A 14,922-nucleotide genomic window follows, 5' to 3' on the forward strand; every position below is an offset into this window, starting at 1 on the left:
TCGCGGCAAAGTGACACTTCCAGCAGAGAGTACGAGTGTAGGACAGTAAATCTTTGACGAGGGCTGTTTGGTTGAATCTGGGAGTGGGGCTGAAGGTGAGGCCTTTGGATAGGACAGAGGTTTCGGATTGGGAGAGAGGTTTGGAGGAAAGGTTAACTACTGAGTTAGGGTGTTGTGGTGCCAGATTGTGTTGACTGGAATTTTGAGGTTTTGGAGGGAGTGGAGCTGGAAGTGGGAGACTGATTAGATGGGAGAGACTGGGTTTGTGTGCAATGAGAGGTGGTTGAGGTTTGCTGGAAAGGTTGTGAAGGGTGAGTGAGTTGCCTTTCCGGAGGTGGGAAACCAGGAGATTGGATAGTTTTTTGAGGTGAAGGGTGGCATGCACACCAACAACCTGACAACAGCTTTCGCATCCCGCAACTACCCTCCCGACCTGGTACAGAAGCAAATAACCAGAGCCACTTCCTCATGCTCTCAAACCCAGAACCTCCCACAGAAGAACCACAAAAGTGCCCCACTTGTGACAAGATACTTTCCGGGACTGGATCAGATTCTGAATGTGGCTCTCCAGCAGGGATACAACTTCCTCAAATCCTGCTCTGAAATGAGATCCATCCTTCATGAAATCCTCCCCACTCCACCAAGAGTGTCTTTACACCATCCACCTAACCTTTGTAACCTCTTAGTTCATCCCTATGAAATACCCAAACCACCTTCCTTACCCTCCGGCTCCTACCCTTGTAACCGCCCCCGGTGTAAAACCTGTCCCATGCACCCTCCCACCACCACCTACTCCAGTCCTGTAACCCGGAAGGTGTACACAATCAAAGGCAGAGCCACGTGTGAAAGCACCCACGTGATCTACCAACTGACCTGCCTACACTGTGACGCATTCTATGTGGGAATGACCAGCAATAAACTGTCCATTCGCATGAATGGACACAGGCAGACAGTGTTTGTTGGTAATGAGGATCACCCTGTGGCTAAACATGACTTGGTGCACGGCCAGCACATCTTGGCACAGTGTTACACCGTCCGGGTTATCTGGATACTTCCCACTAACACCAACCTATCCGAACTCCGGAGATGGGAACTTGCTCTTCAATATATCCTCTCTTCCCGTTATCCACCAGGCCTCAATCTCCGCTAATTTCAAGTTGCCACCACTCATACCTCACCTGTCATTCAATAACATCTTTGCCTCTGCACTTCTGCCTCGACTGACATCTCTGCCCAAACTCTTTGTCTTTAAATATGTCTGCTTGTGTCTGTATATGTGTGGATGGATGTGTGTGTGTGTGTGTGTGTGTGCGAGTGTATACCCGTCCTTTTTTCCCCGTAAGGTAAGTCTTTCCGCTCCCGGGATTGGAATGACTCCTTACCCTCTCCCTTAAAACTCACATCCTCTCATCCTTCGCTCTCCTTCCCTCTTTCCTGATGAGGCAACAGTTTGTTGCGAAAGCTTGCCTCATCAGGAAAGAGGGAAGGAGAGCGAAAGACGAAAGGATGTGGGTTTTAAGGGAGAGGGTAAGGAGTCATTCCAATCCCGGGAGCGGAAAGACTTACCTTAGGGGGAAAAAAGGCCGGGTATACACTCGCACACACACACAATATATATATAAACACATATTTTGCGACTTACCAAACAAAAGTGCTGGCAGGTAGATAGACACACAAACAAACACAAACATACACACAAAATTCTAGCTTTCGCAACCAATGGCTGCTTCGTCAGGAGAGAGGGAAGGAGAGGGAAAGACGAAAATGTCTGCTTGTGTCTGTGTATGTGCGGATGGATATGTGTGTATATACGAGTGTATACCTGTCCTTTTTTCCCCCTGAGGTAAGTCTTTCCGCTCCCGGGAGAGGAATGACTCCTTACCCTCTCCCTTAAAACCCACATCCTTTCGTCTTTCCCTCTCCTTCCCTCTTTCCTGACGAAGCAACCGTTGGTTGCAAAAGCTAGAATTTTGTGTGTATGTTTGTGTTTGTTTGTGTGTCTGGCGACCTGCCAGCACTTTCATTTGGTAAGTCACATCATCTTTGTTTTTATATATATATATATATATATATATATATATAAAAACAAAGATGAGGTGACTTACCGAACAAAAGCGCTGGCAGGTCGATAGACACACAAACAAACACAAACATACACACAAAATTCAAGCTTTCGCAACAAACTGTTGCCTCATCAGGAAAGAGGGAAGGAGAGGGGAAGACGAAAGGAAGTGGGTTTTAAGGGAGAGGGTAAGGAGTCATTCCAATCCCGGGAGCGGAAAGACTTAAAAAGGGGAAGGTGAATACAAAGTGAAACTACTGGCAAAAACAGAAAGAGGAAAATAAGACGACAGAAAAGATTTCGAAATGCAACAGTATATATATATATATATATATATATATATATATATATATATATATATATATATATATATATATATATATATATATACTTTGTATTCACTTTCCCCTTTTTATCGTAATACAAATTTATCCCGCCTATATATACTCAATAATACTCAAATATACTCATTGAGGGGGACATACTGCGCCCAGTGTGGGAGGAACTTGATTACCGGCTTGTCTTCCGAATCACTAAAGGGGCACATATTGGACATTTGTGAATGCCTAAAAAAACTTTTTGAATTTTTGTATGTGTGTGCAAAGCATTGTGAAAATATCTCAAGTATATATATATATGGCCTGGACAGTGTTAGTCCTCATGCAGTCTCACGAGAATTTTCCATCACATGGTCAATAGCACATATTTTACACTACAGAGTGCAGTTAATACACAGAAATACTGAATTTGGGGTACTGTGAAAATGTGTGTTGTGAACAAAGACCCACTGCACATGCCATATGTGACTGTGTGGTGTGGGTTCACAAGTACCTTTATTCTCCATCCATTCCATCCATTCTTTTCTGAAGAGAATATATATATATATATATATATATATATATATATATATATATATATATACAGGGTTATTACAAATGATTGAAGCGATTTCACAGCTCTACAATAACTTTATTACTTGAGATATTTTCACAATGCTTTGCACACACATACAAAAACTCAAAAAGTTTTTTAGGCATTCACAAATGTCCGATATGTGCCCCTTTAGTGATTCGGCAGACAAGCCGGTAATCAAGTTCCTCCCACACTGGGCGCAGCATGTCCCCATCAATGAGTTCGAAAGCATCGTTGATGCGAGCTCGCAGTTCTGGCACGTTTCTTGGTAGAGGAGGTTTAAACACTGAATCTTTCACATAACCCCACAGAAAGAAATTGCATGGGGTTAAGTCGGGAGACCGTGGAGGCCATGACATGAATTGCGGATCATGATCTCTACCATGACCGATCCATCGGTTTTCCAATCTCCTGTTTAAGAAATGCCAAACATCATGATGGAAGTGCAGTGGAGCACCATCCTGTGGTATGTTTAGCTCCCTGCTTGCTTTATTCGTCGACTTCCACGGGCTACGCGTGAAACTTGCCCACACTCGTTCAACCGTTTCTTCGCTCACTGCAGGCCGACCCGTTGATTTCCCCTTACAGAGGCATCCAGAAGCTTTAAACTGCGCATACCTTCGCCGAATGGAATTAGCAATTGGTGGATCTTTGTTGAACTTTGTCGTGATGTGTCGTTGCACTGTTATGACTGACTGATGTGAGTGCATTTCAAGCACGACATACGCTTTCTCGGCTCCTGTCGCCATTTTGTCTCACTGCGCTCTAGAGCGCTCTGGCAGCAGAAACCTGAAGTGCGGCTTCAGCCGAACAAAACCTTATGAGTGTTTCTACGTATCTGTAGTGTGTCGTGACCATATGACAATGAATGGAGCTACAGTGAATTTATGAAGTCACTTCGATCATTTGTAAATGTGGGAAAAATTATTATATATATATATATATATATATATATATATATATATATATATATATATATATCAGTTAGGAGCTTTTGCAACCAAAAATGATTTTCTACAGTCAATTTCAATGGTTTATAGCAGGTTTTGCACCCTGAAACCTATTCTGTTGTGTAGGCACAGAAAAAATCTTTACAGTAGTGTGCTCAGCTCAAAATCGATGAAACATGCGTTTAGCAGCTTTTGCATCTGCCCTACTCAGGTGATATGAAATATCATATCTAAACGAAACAAAATAATTACCAGATGGTTACAATTAAAATGCAGCTGCTCACAGAGGTAGGGTGAACTGTAGTTATCATATGGGAAGGAAACTTGTTAGATAATGGAGAACTGATTTACACTGGAAAAAAAATTAGTCCCAATTGTGGCCTCCAGGGGCAAGTCTTGTGCTGTATCCTGTTTGTATGACATCTATGCTGTCATTTGACAAGCCATAACATGAGTATGAGTATGACTGAAGAGAGGAGAGACCAGTCACTGTTAGTGAATGTGAGTAGCAGAAATTACAGTGCTGCATGGAGAGGGTATTACTTACTGGAAGGTCTGAGGAGAGGCCTAATATCATTAAATGGTTTCAAGAGGATGATATTAAAATTGAAAACGTGAATGAACTTGGTGTGGCACTTGGAAGATTAAGACATCATATCCCAATAAAAGTTATTGATGAGGTTGCTGTTGCTGTATGTTGCTGTAACTGTCCAAGCAGCAGATGGCCTGGACAGTGTTAGTCCTCATGCAGTCTCACGAGAATTTTCCATCACGTGGTCAACAGCACAAAAAGTTTTGTGGTCTAGTTTTCTGTGGAGTGATGTGGCATATTTTACACTACAGAGTGCAGTTAATACACAGAAATACTGAATTTGGGGTACTGTGAAAATGTGTGTTGTGAACAAAGACCCACTGCACATGCCATATGTGACTGTGTGGTGTGGGTTCACAAGTACCTTTATTCTCCATCCATTCTTTTCTGAAGAGAATACAACAAGAAGGCCTGTCAAGTGTACTGTGACATCTACATGTTATCAAGGCCTCCTTTTACAGCATGTCTGATTCCTGTTTTGTAAAAGTGCAACTGTGTGGAAACTACTGTTTTCATGCCAGATGGGACAATACCTCATGTTGCTCACTCTGTGAAAAATCATCTTAATGCAGCTTTCCATGAACATTTTATCTCTAGAGGTTTTCCATATGCATGGCTTGCGAGATCACGTGATATGAATCCATATGACTTTTTCTCTGAGTATATCTAAAAGAACACATTTACTGGGGACATTTTTGGTCTGTACTTGATCTGAAAGCCAGTATACAGGAGCATGTTGCTCAGATTCCACTGGAACTGATGCAAGCAACTGTTGATACTTTTGTTTTGCAGATGTCTTTGGTGATCATATTGAACAAATTGTGTAAGCAGCGGTTAATAATAAAATCAATATTATGACTTTCTCAATTGTTTGACCCTTTCTGTTTATGTCCCTTTACTAATGCATTTCATATGGAAACATCTCTATACATATTTTCTACATTCAAAGTACCAGATTTGCATCTGGTGGCCAAAATTGGAACCAAATTTTTTTCTGGCATAAATCAGTTCTACCTTAATGCATTAGAATATCTACCAAGTTTGAATGTCATATGATAATTACACCCCACATTGGACCCTGTGAATAGCTGCATTTTCATTATAATCACACAGTATTTGGATATAAGAGTAAACTATGAATTCAACTTAGATGAAGAACCTACAGTGTGCCTATGTGTGACATTTTTCTTATGGACAGATCAGTGTTCTTATTAAAATATTAATAATAAGTTTGAGAGGGTTATAAAATGAAAGCAGGCAAAAACCTATTACTAAAGTCTTAAGAAGAAAATGTTAACTTTCATTATTTTGTTGAAGATAGGAAAGTATTAATTGCACTTGTTAAAAACATCCTATATGTGCGTTACTGAATATGTAAAATTTTAAATCTCTGTGACTTGTGGTGAGATCATTGTCTATGTGCGGGAATATGTTTTGTTATGCATGTAACCCTATGTCTGCCTTGTTGACACTTGTGAACTGTTAACAAGTTAATGATTTAATATTTAGGAGAGCACAACTGTTGCAGAAATTTGTTTTGTATTCAGCTTGTAGCTAATCATCTTCAGGGACAAGTGCGTCCAAGGTGTTGGGATGCTCACTATGCAAGGGGAATTTCCTGTGAGGACGTTTGTCCTCACTCCATCTGTTGTTGCCCCATGTAAGAGAAGTGCACTGGCCCTGGAGCAAGAGCCACAGACCACAATATTGATAGTGATTGAAGAAAACAAATGAACATTTTAAATGTATTCATTTTCTACTAGTTTACTCATGTTGAGCCCGCAGTGATGGTCTGAAGTGATTACTTAGGAAAAGAAGAACTTCTTAGCCAAGAGTTTGATGTTATGTTAAAGCACCTTACTTCCATCACTATTCCAGACTGCAGAAAAGATGTCTGAGAGATTAACACAGTCAATTCAGGAACTTCATCAAACTAAATACTATTCAATAACTATAGATCAGTAGAAAAGCAAAAGTATGAAAAATCAACATTGTCAAAATTGGGAACATTGCCGTGCTTCCTAACACAAACAAACTATCTTCCAGTCATTTTGGTGGACCAACAACTTCCAAAGAAACAAGAGAATGTGGTAGTCATACTTGATGCTTTGTCAGCTATTAGTACTAACAGATCATTCCATGATCCAGAGTAAACTTATGTGAAGAAAACACTTCTGCTGGTCTTTCAAAATTTGGCAAGTTGGTGGTAAGTTGTAGCCCAAAGTTGCTTGCTATGGGGTAAGGTGGGACCCCTTCCTTATACATTTGCCAAGACCCTTTGTAGAATCGGCACCATAGTGCAAAGGCCCTATATGATCTTTGGAAGGTACTATCTCCTGGTAGAATATCATCTCACTATATTTGTGGCAATTGCATTTTTTGTATTGTGATACCTCTCTTCTTCTCTCTCTCTCTCTCTCTCTCTCTCTCTCTCTCTCTCTCGCTCCCTCCACGCCTTTATTCTCCATTTCTTGCAGAGCATCCAACATTATTTGAACATCATACAGACATTTTATCAGTACTCATTTCTGCTTTCACTTGATATCTTGTTGAAACATCTCCCATAAAGAAATATTGGGGAAAACTGCACAGCCATTTGTTAGTATAGAAACAAAATACAGTAAAAGCAAAAATATGCTCTATTGTTTTCTAACTTGTTGAAGTAAAACTGGCAACAAAATCAAATTTTACAGATACATAAATGTTACAGCATGATAGATGCAGAGCTGCAGACAGGTACAGTGAAAAGACTGTTACACATTTAGCTTTCAGCCAGAGCCTTCTTTTGTCAGACAACACACACACACACACACACACACACATTCATAAAAGCAAGGAACCCCACGTGCACATGAACATCATTTCCTTCAGCTCAGAAAACAGGCCATTAATGATGGTGGTCATCTGTGACTGAGGCATACTTGCTTGTATAAATGTGTGTGTGCTTTCTTCCTAAAGAAGGCTTTTGCTGGAAGCTAAATGTGTAACAATCTTTTCATTGTGCTTGTCTGCAGCTCAGTTTGCAACCTTTATGGTGAGTAGCAATCTACCATGTTGCTAATATTTTTGGTATTCCAAACTGTAATTTCCATGGTTTGACATTACCTTACAGCATGATACTATCTATGATTGTAACTTTTCTGCAGTTTTTAGTGTATACAGAATTCAAAATATTGTAATAATAATCTGTTCCATTACACACATTTTTCCCATTGAAGAACTATTTAAATTTCATATCTTCCTTTGTTAAAATATATGTCTCCCACATATTTTATTCAAATGAATTTTCAGGTAACTGAAGACCTAGTAAAAGGATTGTCATTTGGAAAGTATTTTAATATGCAAGATGATGAAGTTTCTCAGTGGTACGAGGAAATTTTAAACTTTGATGATATCCAAACAACTGCTGAAAGAGTGATTGAGAAATATAATGAAGAGCATGAAATAAAAATGGATATAGTCTTATTCAGGTTCTTACTCTATTTCTATTTCTAACATGTTGATTTCAGATGGCAGTAACATACATGATTTAAGGATTTTTAATTAATTTATAACTGTTAATTAACCTCAGTGTTCTGTCTATTCTATCTTTCACTTGGCTGGTCTCCTCCCTGACTATTGCATATTGTATATTCAAATGTTACTTAATTCTCAGCCACACTTATATATTTGTCTTCTGTATGGTTCAAACTCTCCTTCTTTCTTTTGTTTCTTTCCAGCCTTATTTGTCATCCTCTAAGCTGACTGCAAAAAAAAAAAAAAAAAAAAAAAAAAAAAAAATTGTGGGAGAGGGGGGGGGGGGGGGGGACACTACACCATTACCACAATACAGTTTGTAATTACTCCTTTTTTATTTTGATTTACTCATTCATTTACTGTAGTATATTTGTCTCATTTACTTATAAAAATCAATTTTGCAATTGCTTTTTTTGTTAGAATGTCAATTGTTTGAGTACTACAACAATACTTTCTACTTTTTCGTCTCCTTGTTCCCTATAACTATTGTATAAAACATAATGTGGTTTTGAATCTCACTTTTCATTAATATGTTCTGTTTTTAAAATTATTTTTCATTTAAAAAGTATGTTAAACATATAAATGTAAATAACTGCTCAGGTAATTTGCTGACTATGTCATTGCTTTGTGACAGCTGTCTCGGTCACGTTATAGTGTAAAAGATGAACTGATATGTGGATTCAACAGTACCATTTCCCTGCCAGTGCCTGCAACACATCTGCGATAATTATACTGTCACAATGGACAGCTGAGCACTATGCCCCAGTCATAAAAGCAGATTCTGGGGATTACGCCCATCTACTCAAACAGTTTCTGGCTGTGATGTGGCCCCCAGGAGCACTCAAAGAAGTATGTCACAATGCCTTACATTATATCAAGACCACAGATCGCCCACAAGTCTGTTGCCTCCCTCAGCATCTAGTGCCCTAATGGTTAGGTATTGCAAAAGCAGAATTTGTCGTTATCCTGAGAGAAGGGATCCTACAACCACTTAGTAGTCCTTGTTCATCTTCACTACACCACATGCCTAAGAAAAGCGGCACCTGTGTGGTAATTACTGAGCTTTCAATGTACAAACAGTATCAGATTGATATCCTTTGCCTCTACTATGTAACTACAATTATGTGCTACAATATGTGATGATTTTTACTGTATTGGACTGTGCTAAGGCATATACACTGGTGCTTTATTTGAAAGCAAGTACATGATATCCAGCTTGAGAAATGCCACACAATCTTGGCAATGTTTTATCAACTCAGTATTGCAAGAACTGTCATGCTGTTTCGTGTATCTAGTTGATGTTTTAATTTTTTTGTCAACTGCAGAACAACACGAACAACATCTGTTACAAGTTTTAGATTGGTTCAACAAATATGGGGTAGTGTTAAATGCAGCCAAATGCATGTTTGGACAGTCACTGATTGATTTTTTAGGACACAGAATTTCATCTAAAGACTCACTTCCCCTACCAGAACCATGCTGCAGATCACACACTGGTGCACAGCTCATAAGCTACATCTGTTTCTTGGTATGATCAATTTCTACCATCGACATCTGCTACACTCTGCTGAATACAAGAACCACTCACTATGGAACCAAGAGAACTTCACTGATTCTGTGATCCAATGACATGAGTTCAGCCTCTGAAGCAGCAAAATGCAGTTAGCAGATGCAGCACTCCTCACTCACTATGAAATGGATGCGGTCCTCTTGCAATAGTAGTGGATGCGAGCCAGACAGCGATTGGAGCCATTCTGCAGCAATTACACAAAGGTGCTTGGCAGCCTTTGGCACTTCACTCACACAAGCTCTCAGCATCTCAACATATGTGGAGTGCATATGATCATGAACTCCTTGTGATATACAAGGCAGTAAAATACTTTTGACCTCAGCTGGAAGCAAGAGAATGCACTATTGTCACTGATAATATTGACGTATGCACTGATCATATTGACGTATGCATTCAGACAGAATAACATCAACCGTTCGCTGCACCAGCACAACCAACCAGTGTTTATTGCACAGTTCAGTACTAACATCAGATATGTCAACATTGTGGTAGTGGATTGTATGATGACACTTGCCTGCCTTTTTTCTTTGTTGATTGCCCTCAGTGTCGATGTAATGGCTGAAAAATTAGGGGGTGTACTGTACTACTGTAAATGATTTAGCCGACAGCAGCACAGTTGTATTATTTCACAGCAGTTTACTTTCAGTGTACTTTTCACAACCTCCCCCCCCCCCCCCCCCCCCCAATCCCATGTACACGTTTAATATATGCCCAGTGCACTATTGTTTAAACTTTCTACAAGCCTCATTAATAGTTTGCAGGTGAACATCCACAACTGCTAAAATAGTTTACTGTTGAACATCTATGGGCAGTAAAAGCCTAAGCACCTGGTTGACAGTCTTTCAAATAAATTGAACAGACACACTCATTGCTTTAACACTTACTTCACTGTTAAGTTGATGCATTGCTGTCATTCTAACCAACATACATTCCTCGTCTGAAGCTTGGCCATGGACTGACTGTCTCATGACCAAAACTCGGGTTCTTATATATCATCACAATAATAGGTGCTGAAACTACACATTGTTCTAAGTTAAATTTATAGAAATTACAATTAAAGTTTAACACATTAAATTAACTGAATACTTCAAAAAATTAGTTCCTTTTAACAGTTTCTTCTAATACAAGCCGGCCAGGGTGGCTGAGCAATTCTAGGTGCTACAGTGTGGAACTGCGCGACTGCTACGGTCAGAGGTTCAAATCCTGTCTCGGGCATGGATGTGTGTGATGTCCTTAGGCTAGCTAGGTTTAGGTAGTTCTAAGTTCTAGGGAACTGATGACCTCAGAAGTTAAATCCCATAGTGCTCAGAGCCATTTGAACCATTCTAATACAAGGTTTAAGCCGAATTATTTGTTTGAATAATGAAATTAACATATATAGTTATGCAAAAAATACTTTTGACAAAACTGGAAATTACTTTGGAGTTAATGAAGGGCTGGCTTTACTAACATGTTTTCGAATAGAGGCAAATAGATACTTAAAGAATACTAGAATTTCGTCTTCCAAATGTTTACAATTATTACGGAATTTTTATTTGTTTATAAGTCAACAATAGAATTTAAGTTATGAAACAATTATTGATTTCACCCCATAACAAAAGATACTAATTAGGAATAGTCAAAACAAATTAGAAAATAAATTGCATACATAAAACTAAGCACAAATTTAGATCTGGTGTCACATTCTTTAAAACTGAGGGCCAACCTTTCTCTTTTATGAAAATGCAGATTATACTCAGATAAGTTAATGTTAATTAGTCAAAACTGAACAAATTAATTTTAAGAAGGCAGATGGAAAAACAAGAGAGGAAGTGAAAAATATCCTAGCTTGGTTCGTCACAATTGCCTATCCCATGCTTCTGCCATTATGAACAACTCAAGCGTAATAAGACTTCATGGAACTCGCCAAGGCACAAAAAACAGATCAAAAATTTTTAACTGTCTCAACAATCCAGAGGCAACAAGTTAGCCAAAGTTAGTAGACAAATCAGGTTCCAGCGTCAAGCTTTATTAAGATCTCTCAATCAGAAAAACGAGACAGTTCTTACCTTCACAGTTTCATAATCTGCTTGTGACAAATTACACAATTTAAGTCATCCTGGTGTAAGGGCAATAGTTCACTTCATTTTGCACCAATCTGTGTGGCCTGGAGTGCAAAAAGACTGCCGAGAATGGGCATGTACTTGCATAAAATGTCAACAAAGCAAGATACATCATCGCATTTATGTGCCAATTGGAAATTGGACATCGTAGGCCCAGAGCCCCTTCTTCCAATGGACAGAGATACATTCTAGCAATCATTTATTGCCTGACATACTGGCCCGAGGCAGCTCTGATAGACAATATAACAAAAGAAACTATAGCTTCCGTGTTTACTTCAGCCTGGATTGCTCACTTTGGCTGCCCATTACATGTGACGACAGATTGAGGCTGCCAGTTTGAGTCTGAACTATTCTCTCAATTAACCAAGTCCTGCAGCACAGTGCACCACTGGACTACTAGTTACCATCCACCCAACAATGGTTTAGTTGAGCCCTAGCGTTGCACAGTCAAGGTAGTGATCATGTTCCATTGATCAGACTGGACTACTGCATTACGGATGATTTTGCTGGGTCTCCAGATGGTGTACTAACATGACTTAGAAGCTTCACCCGCAGCACCAGTGTACAGCAAAACACTGTACCTTCCCGAAGAATTTACCAAAGCACCAGTGCCACAGACACTAGTTAGGATCACAGTGACTTTAGAGATAAGCTCAGGGAACACGTCGCTCGACTTTGCCCTCCACAAGTTTTGATATGTGGCATTCCTGCTACCAATGTTCATCGTGATTTAGTGTCCTGCAGTCTCATCATGCTCTGAACAGAAAGCATCAGACCTGCCCTATAACTGCCATACACTGGGCTGCACAAGGTGCTGAAATAAGGAGCACACTTCTTTGAAATACTGCTAAATGGAAAACTGTCTACAGTGTCAATTGATAGAGTGAAACCAACCAGCTTGCATTTCACATGAGGATCCTGCTTACAACCATCCATGACCGCAACTTCCTGCTCAATCACTGGCACCTCCTACTTCTGTCGCATAACTGCCCCCAGCTGTTGTAGAATCGCCTCTGATGATCACAGAACTGCCTCCTGCTGACGCAGTACCACCATCATCTCGCACATCGAGATGCGGACAGCATGTGCACCTCCATTTTGCATTACCTGGACAGTGTTCCACTTCTGCCAAGGGGGCTACTGTAGTGAAAAAAGCTCACTTTCTATCAGTGCAGTGAAGTGTTGCATGTGTTGTGCATGAGTGTGGTTTTGTTTACATCCCGACTGTCAGTGGGATTTCTGTGCCAGCCACGAAGGGTGCTGCAATCAGCACTGAATATTTCACAACCATCATGGAGTGCATATACTGTGTTGAGAAATATAGTTATTTTCTAGTCATTTACTATTTTTGGTAGTTATGCTGAGTAAAGTAACATTCTTCTCAGAGATATATTTATCTATGTACAGTTGTGTACTTATCTGATCTGTGTTCACTAATTCTTGCATGCCACCTCATTCCTCTGGTGCATACAAATAAAGTTTTGTTCTGCTATGTTCCAGTGATAATTTCTTGTGCCTTCAGGATATTAACAAATTCGTTATCACTAAAAGACTGTATTGAGTTGTTAATACTGTACTACACTGATGAGAATAAGCTTTCCATCACATGCACATGTTAAATAAATCAAAAGCTTTGTCTTGGATTGTTAAATGTTACAGTGCCATGACCGATGAAAACTGTTTTTTATTTTATATGAAACATTGCATACTGATCATAAATTTCCAATTTGTTTTATAGAATTAGTTTCCTTTCAGGTCTGCATTAGAACATCTCATCCACCTGTGCCGGATTATGGTTACTCCATGCAGTAACTGTCTTCTTATTGGAGTTGGAGGCACATCTCGTCAGACCTTAGTACGTCTTGGTGCTGTCATAGTTGGTAATATTTGTTTTCAACCAACCATCTCGAAAGAATATGGTAAGTATTGTGAGCATATAAATGTTTGTAAAAAAAATTTTAAAGGGTATCAGAGAACCTGTCAAGGGACTGTGTGTGGGGATGGGGGTGTAGGGGGGGGGGGGGGAGGAGGGGCTGGAATGGGGTGTGGTAGCAGGGGAGGAGGGTAACAAATCAAAATAAATATTTATAAAAGTTGGGACATGTCGAAAGAATAATGAGAATGATATACGCTCATAACCACAACATTACGTGCAAATGATTATAAATTTCAATAAAAATGTGTTTACATGCAGTAGTTTCCATATTGTTCTGTGTACTGTTGCATGGCAACTATCAGCTAAAAAGTACTGAGAAGGGTAAGCAGCATGTATCATAATCAGTTAACTGTAAATTATGTAATTTATATTTTTCACTTTTTCTAATCAATGTAGTAGTGTAAAAAATAATGTGTGGAAATCTTGACTTGCAGGTGATGAAGGGCAGTTACTAAATTTAACCGCAAAGGTTTTATTTGTTTGTTATAGATCTGGTGCCATATGTGTATCTGTGTAATGTAAATGAGGGTGATTGGTGTACACAGAATGGAATATCATGTTTATGATCAAGTACCGTGTCACTAAATACTTACATACTTACTTACTTTGGAGGGGTTTGTGATTTTACCTGAGACACTGGCAAGCTGTCTGGTGATCAAGAACTGTACTCCCTTGCTTTCTAATTTTCAGTGACTAAGACTGTTGATGATGGTATTTTAGACAGTTGCCTGTGGAGTGAACACTACTACACTGACTTGCATTAGTTACTTTGGCCAAAAATCCAAATAACTTGTAAACCTGCTGTCAAGAACAAAATATGGCAAATATTTGCGATGTATTATTTATTAGTTAATGCTTGAAGTTTTTCCAGTGTAATGAGCATTCCATGATATTTTTGGGAGTGCATCCAGATGTCACAATATCTAATCACGATATGTTGGCTTACAACTATTCAGCCACTTCCAGTGCCATGTTGACCAGCAATTTCCTGTGTAAAACACTCACCTGAAGATGGTTAAATGGTTGTCAACCAAAATAATATGACAAGATATCAAGGTCATTTGTTTGCAATCTCAAAATCTCATGGTAGTGATCTACAACCATAGAGTAAGTTTCCGGAAAGAACTTTCACTCTGCAGTGGCATGTGTGCTGATTAGAATCTTCCTGGCAGATTAACAATGTGTGCCCTACCAGGAGTCGAACCAGGGACCTCTGTCTTTCAACGACGAGTGCTCTGTTGACTGAGACATCCAGGGAGAATGAGAATTGCTTCTTAGTAAA

At 39.5% G+C, this 14,922-nt stretch overlaps 1 protein-coding gene across 1 annotated transcript in view; it reads left to right on the top strand.

The window, feature by feature from the left end:
* Positions 1–14,922, top strand: part of LOC126482096 (dynein axonemal heavy chain 12-like) — a 113,173-nt gene that overhangs the window by 80,846 nt on the left and 17,405 nt on the right. The window contains exons 5-6 of the mRNA XM_050106072.1: positions 7,808–7,986; positions 13,460–13,623. Of these exons, the coding sequence (XP_049962029.1) occupies positions 7,808–7,986; positions 13,460–13,623 (343 nt within the window). The remainder of the gene's footprint in view (positions 1–7,807; positions 7,987–13,459; positions 13,624–14,922) is intronic.

The sequence above is a fragment of the Schistocerca serialis genome, chromosome 5, assembly GCF_023864345.2.
Source record: "Schistocerca serialis cubense isolate TAMUIC-IGC-003099 chromosome 5, iqSchSeri2.2, whole genome shotgun sequence".
In the NCBI taxonomy this organism is placed as follows: Eukaryota; Metazoa; Arthropoda; class Insecta; order Orthoptera; family Acrididae; genus Schistocerca; species Schistocerca serialis.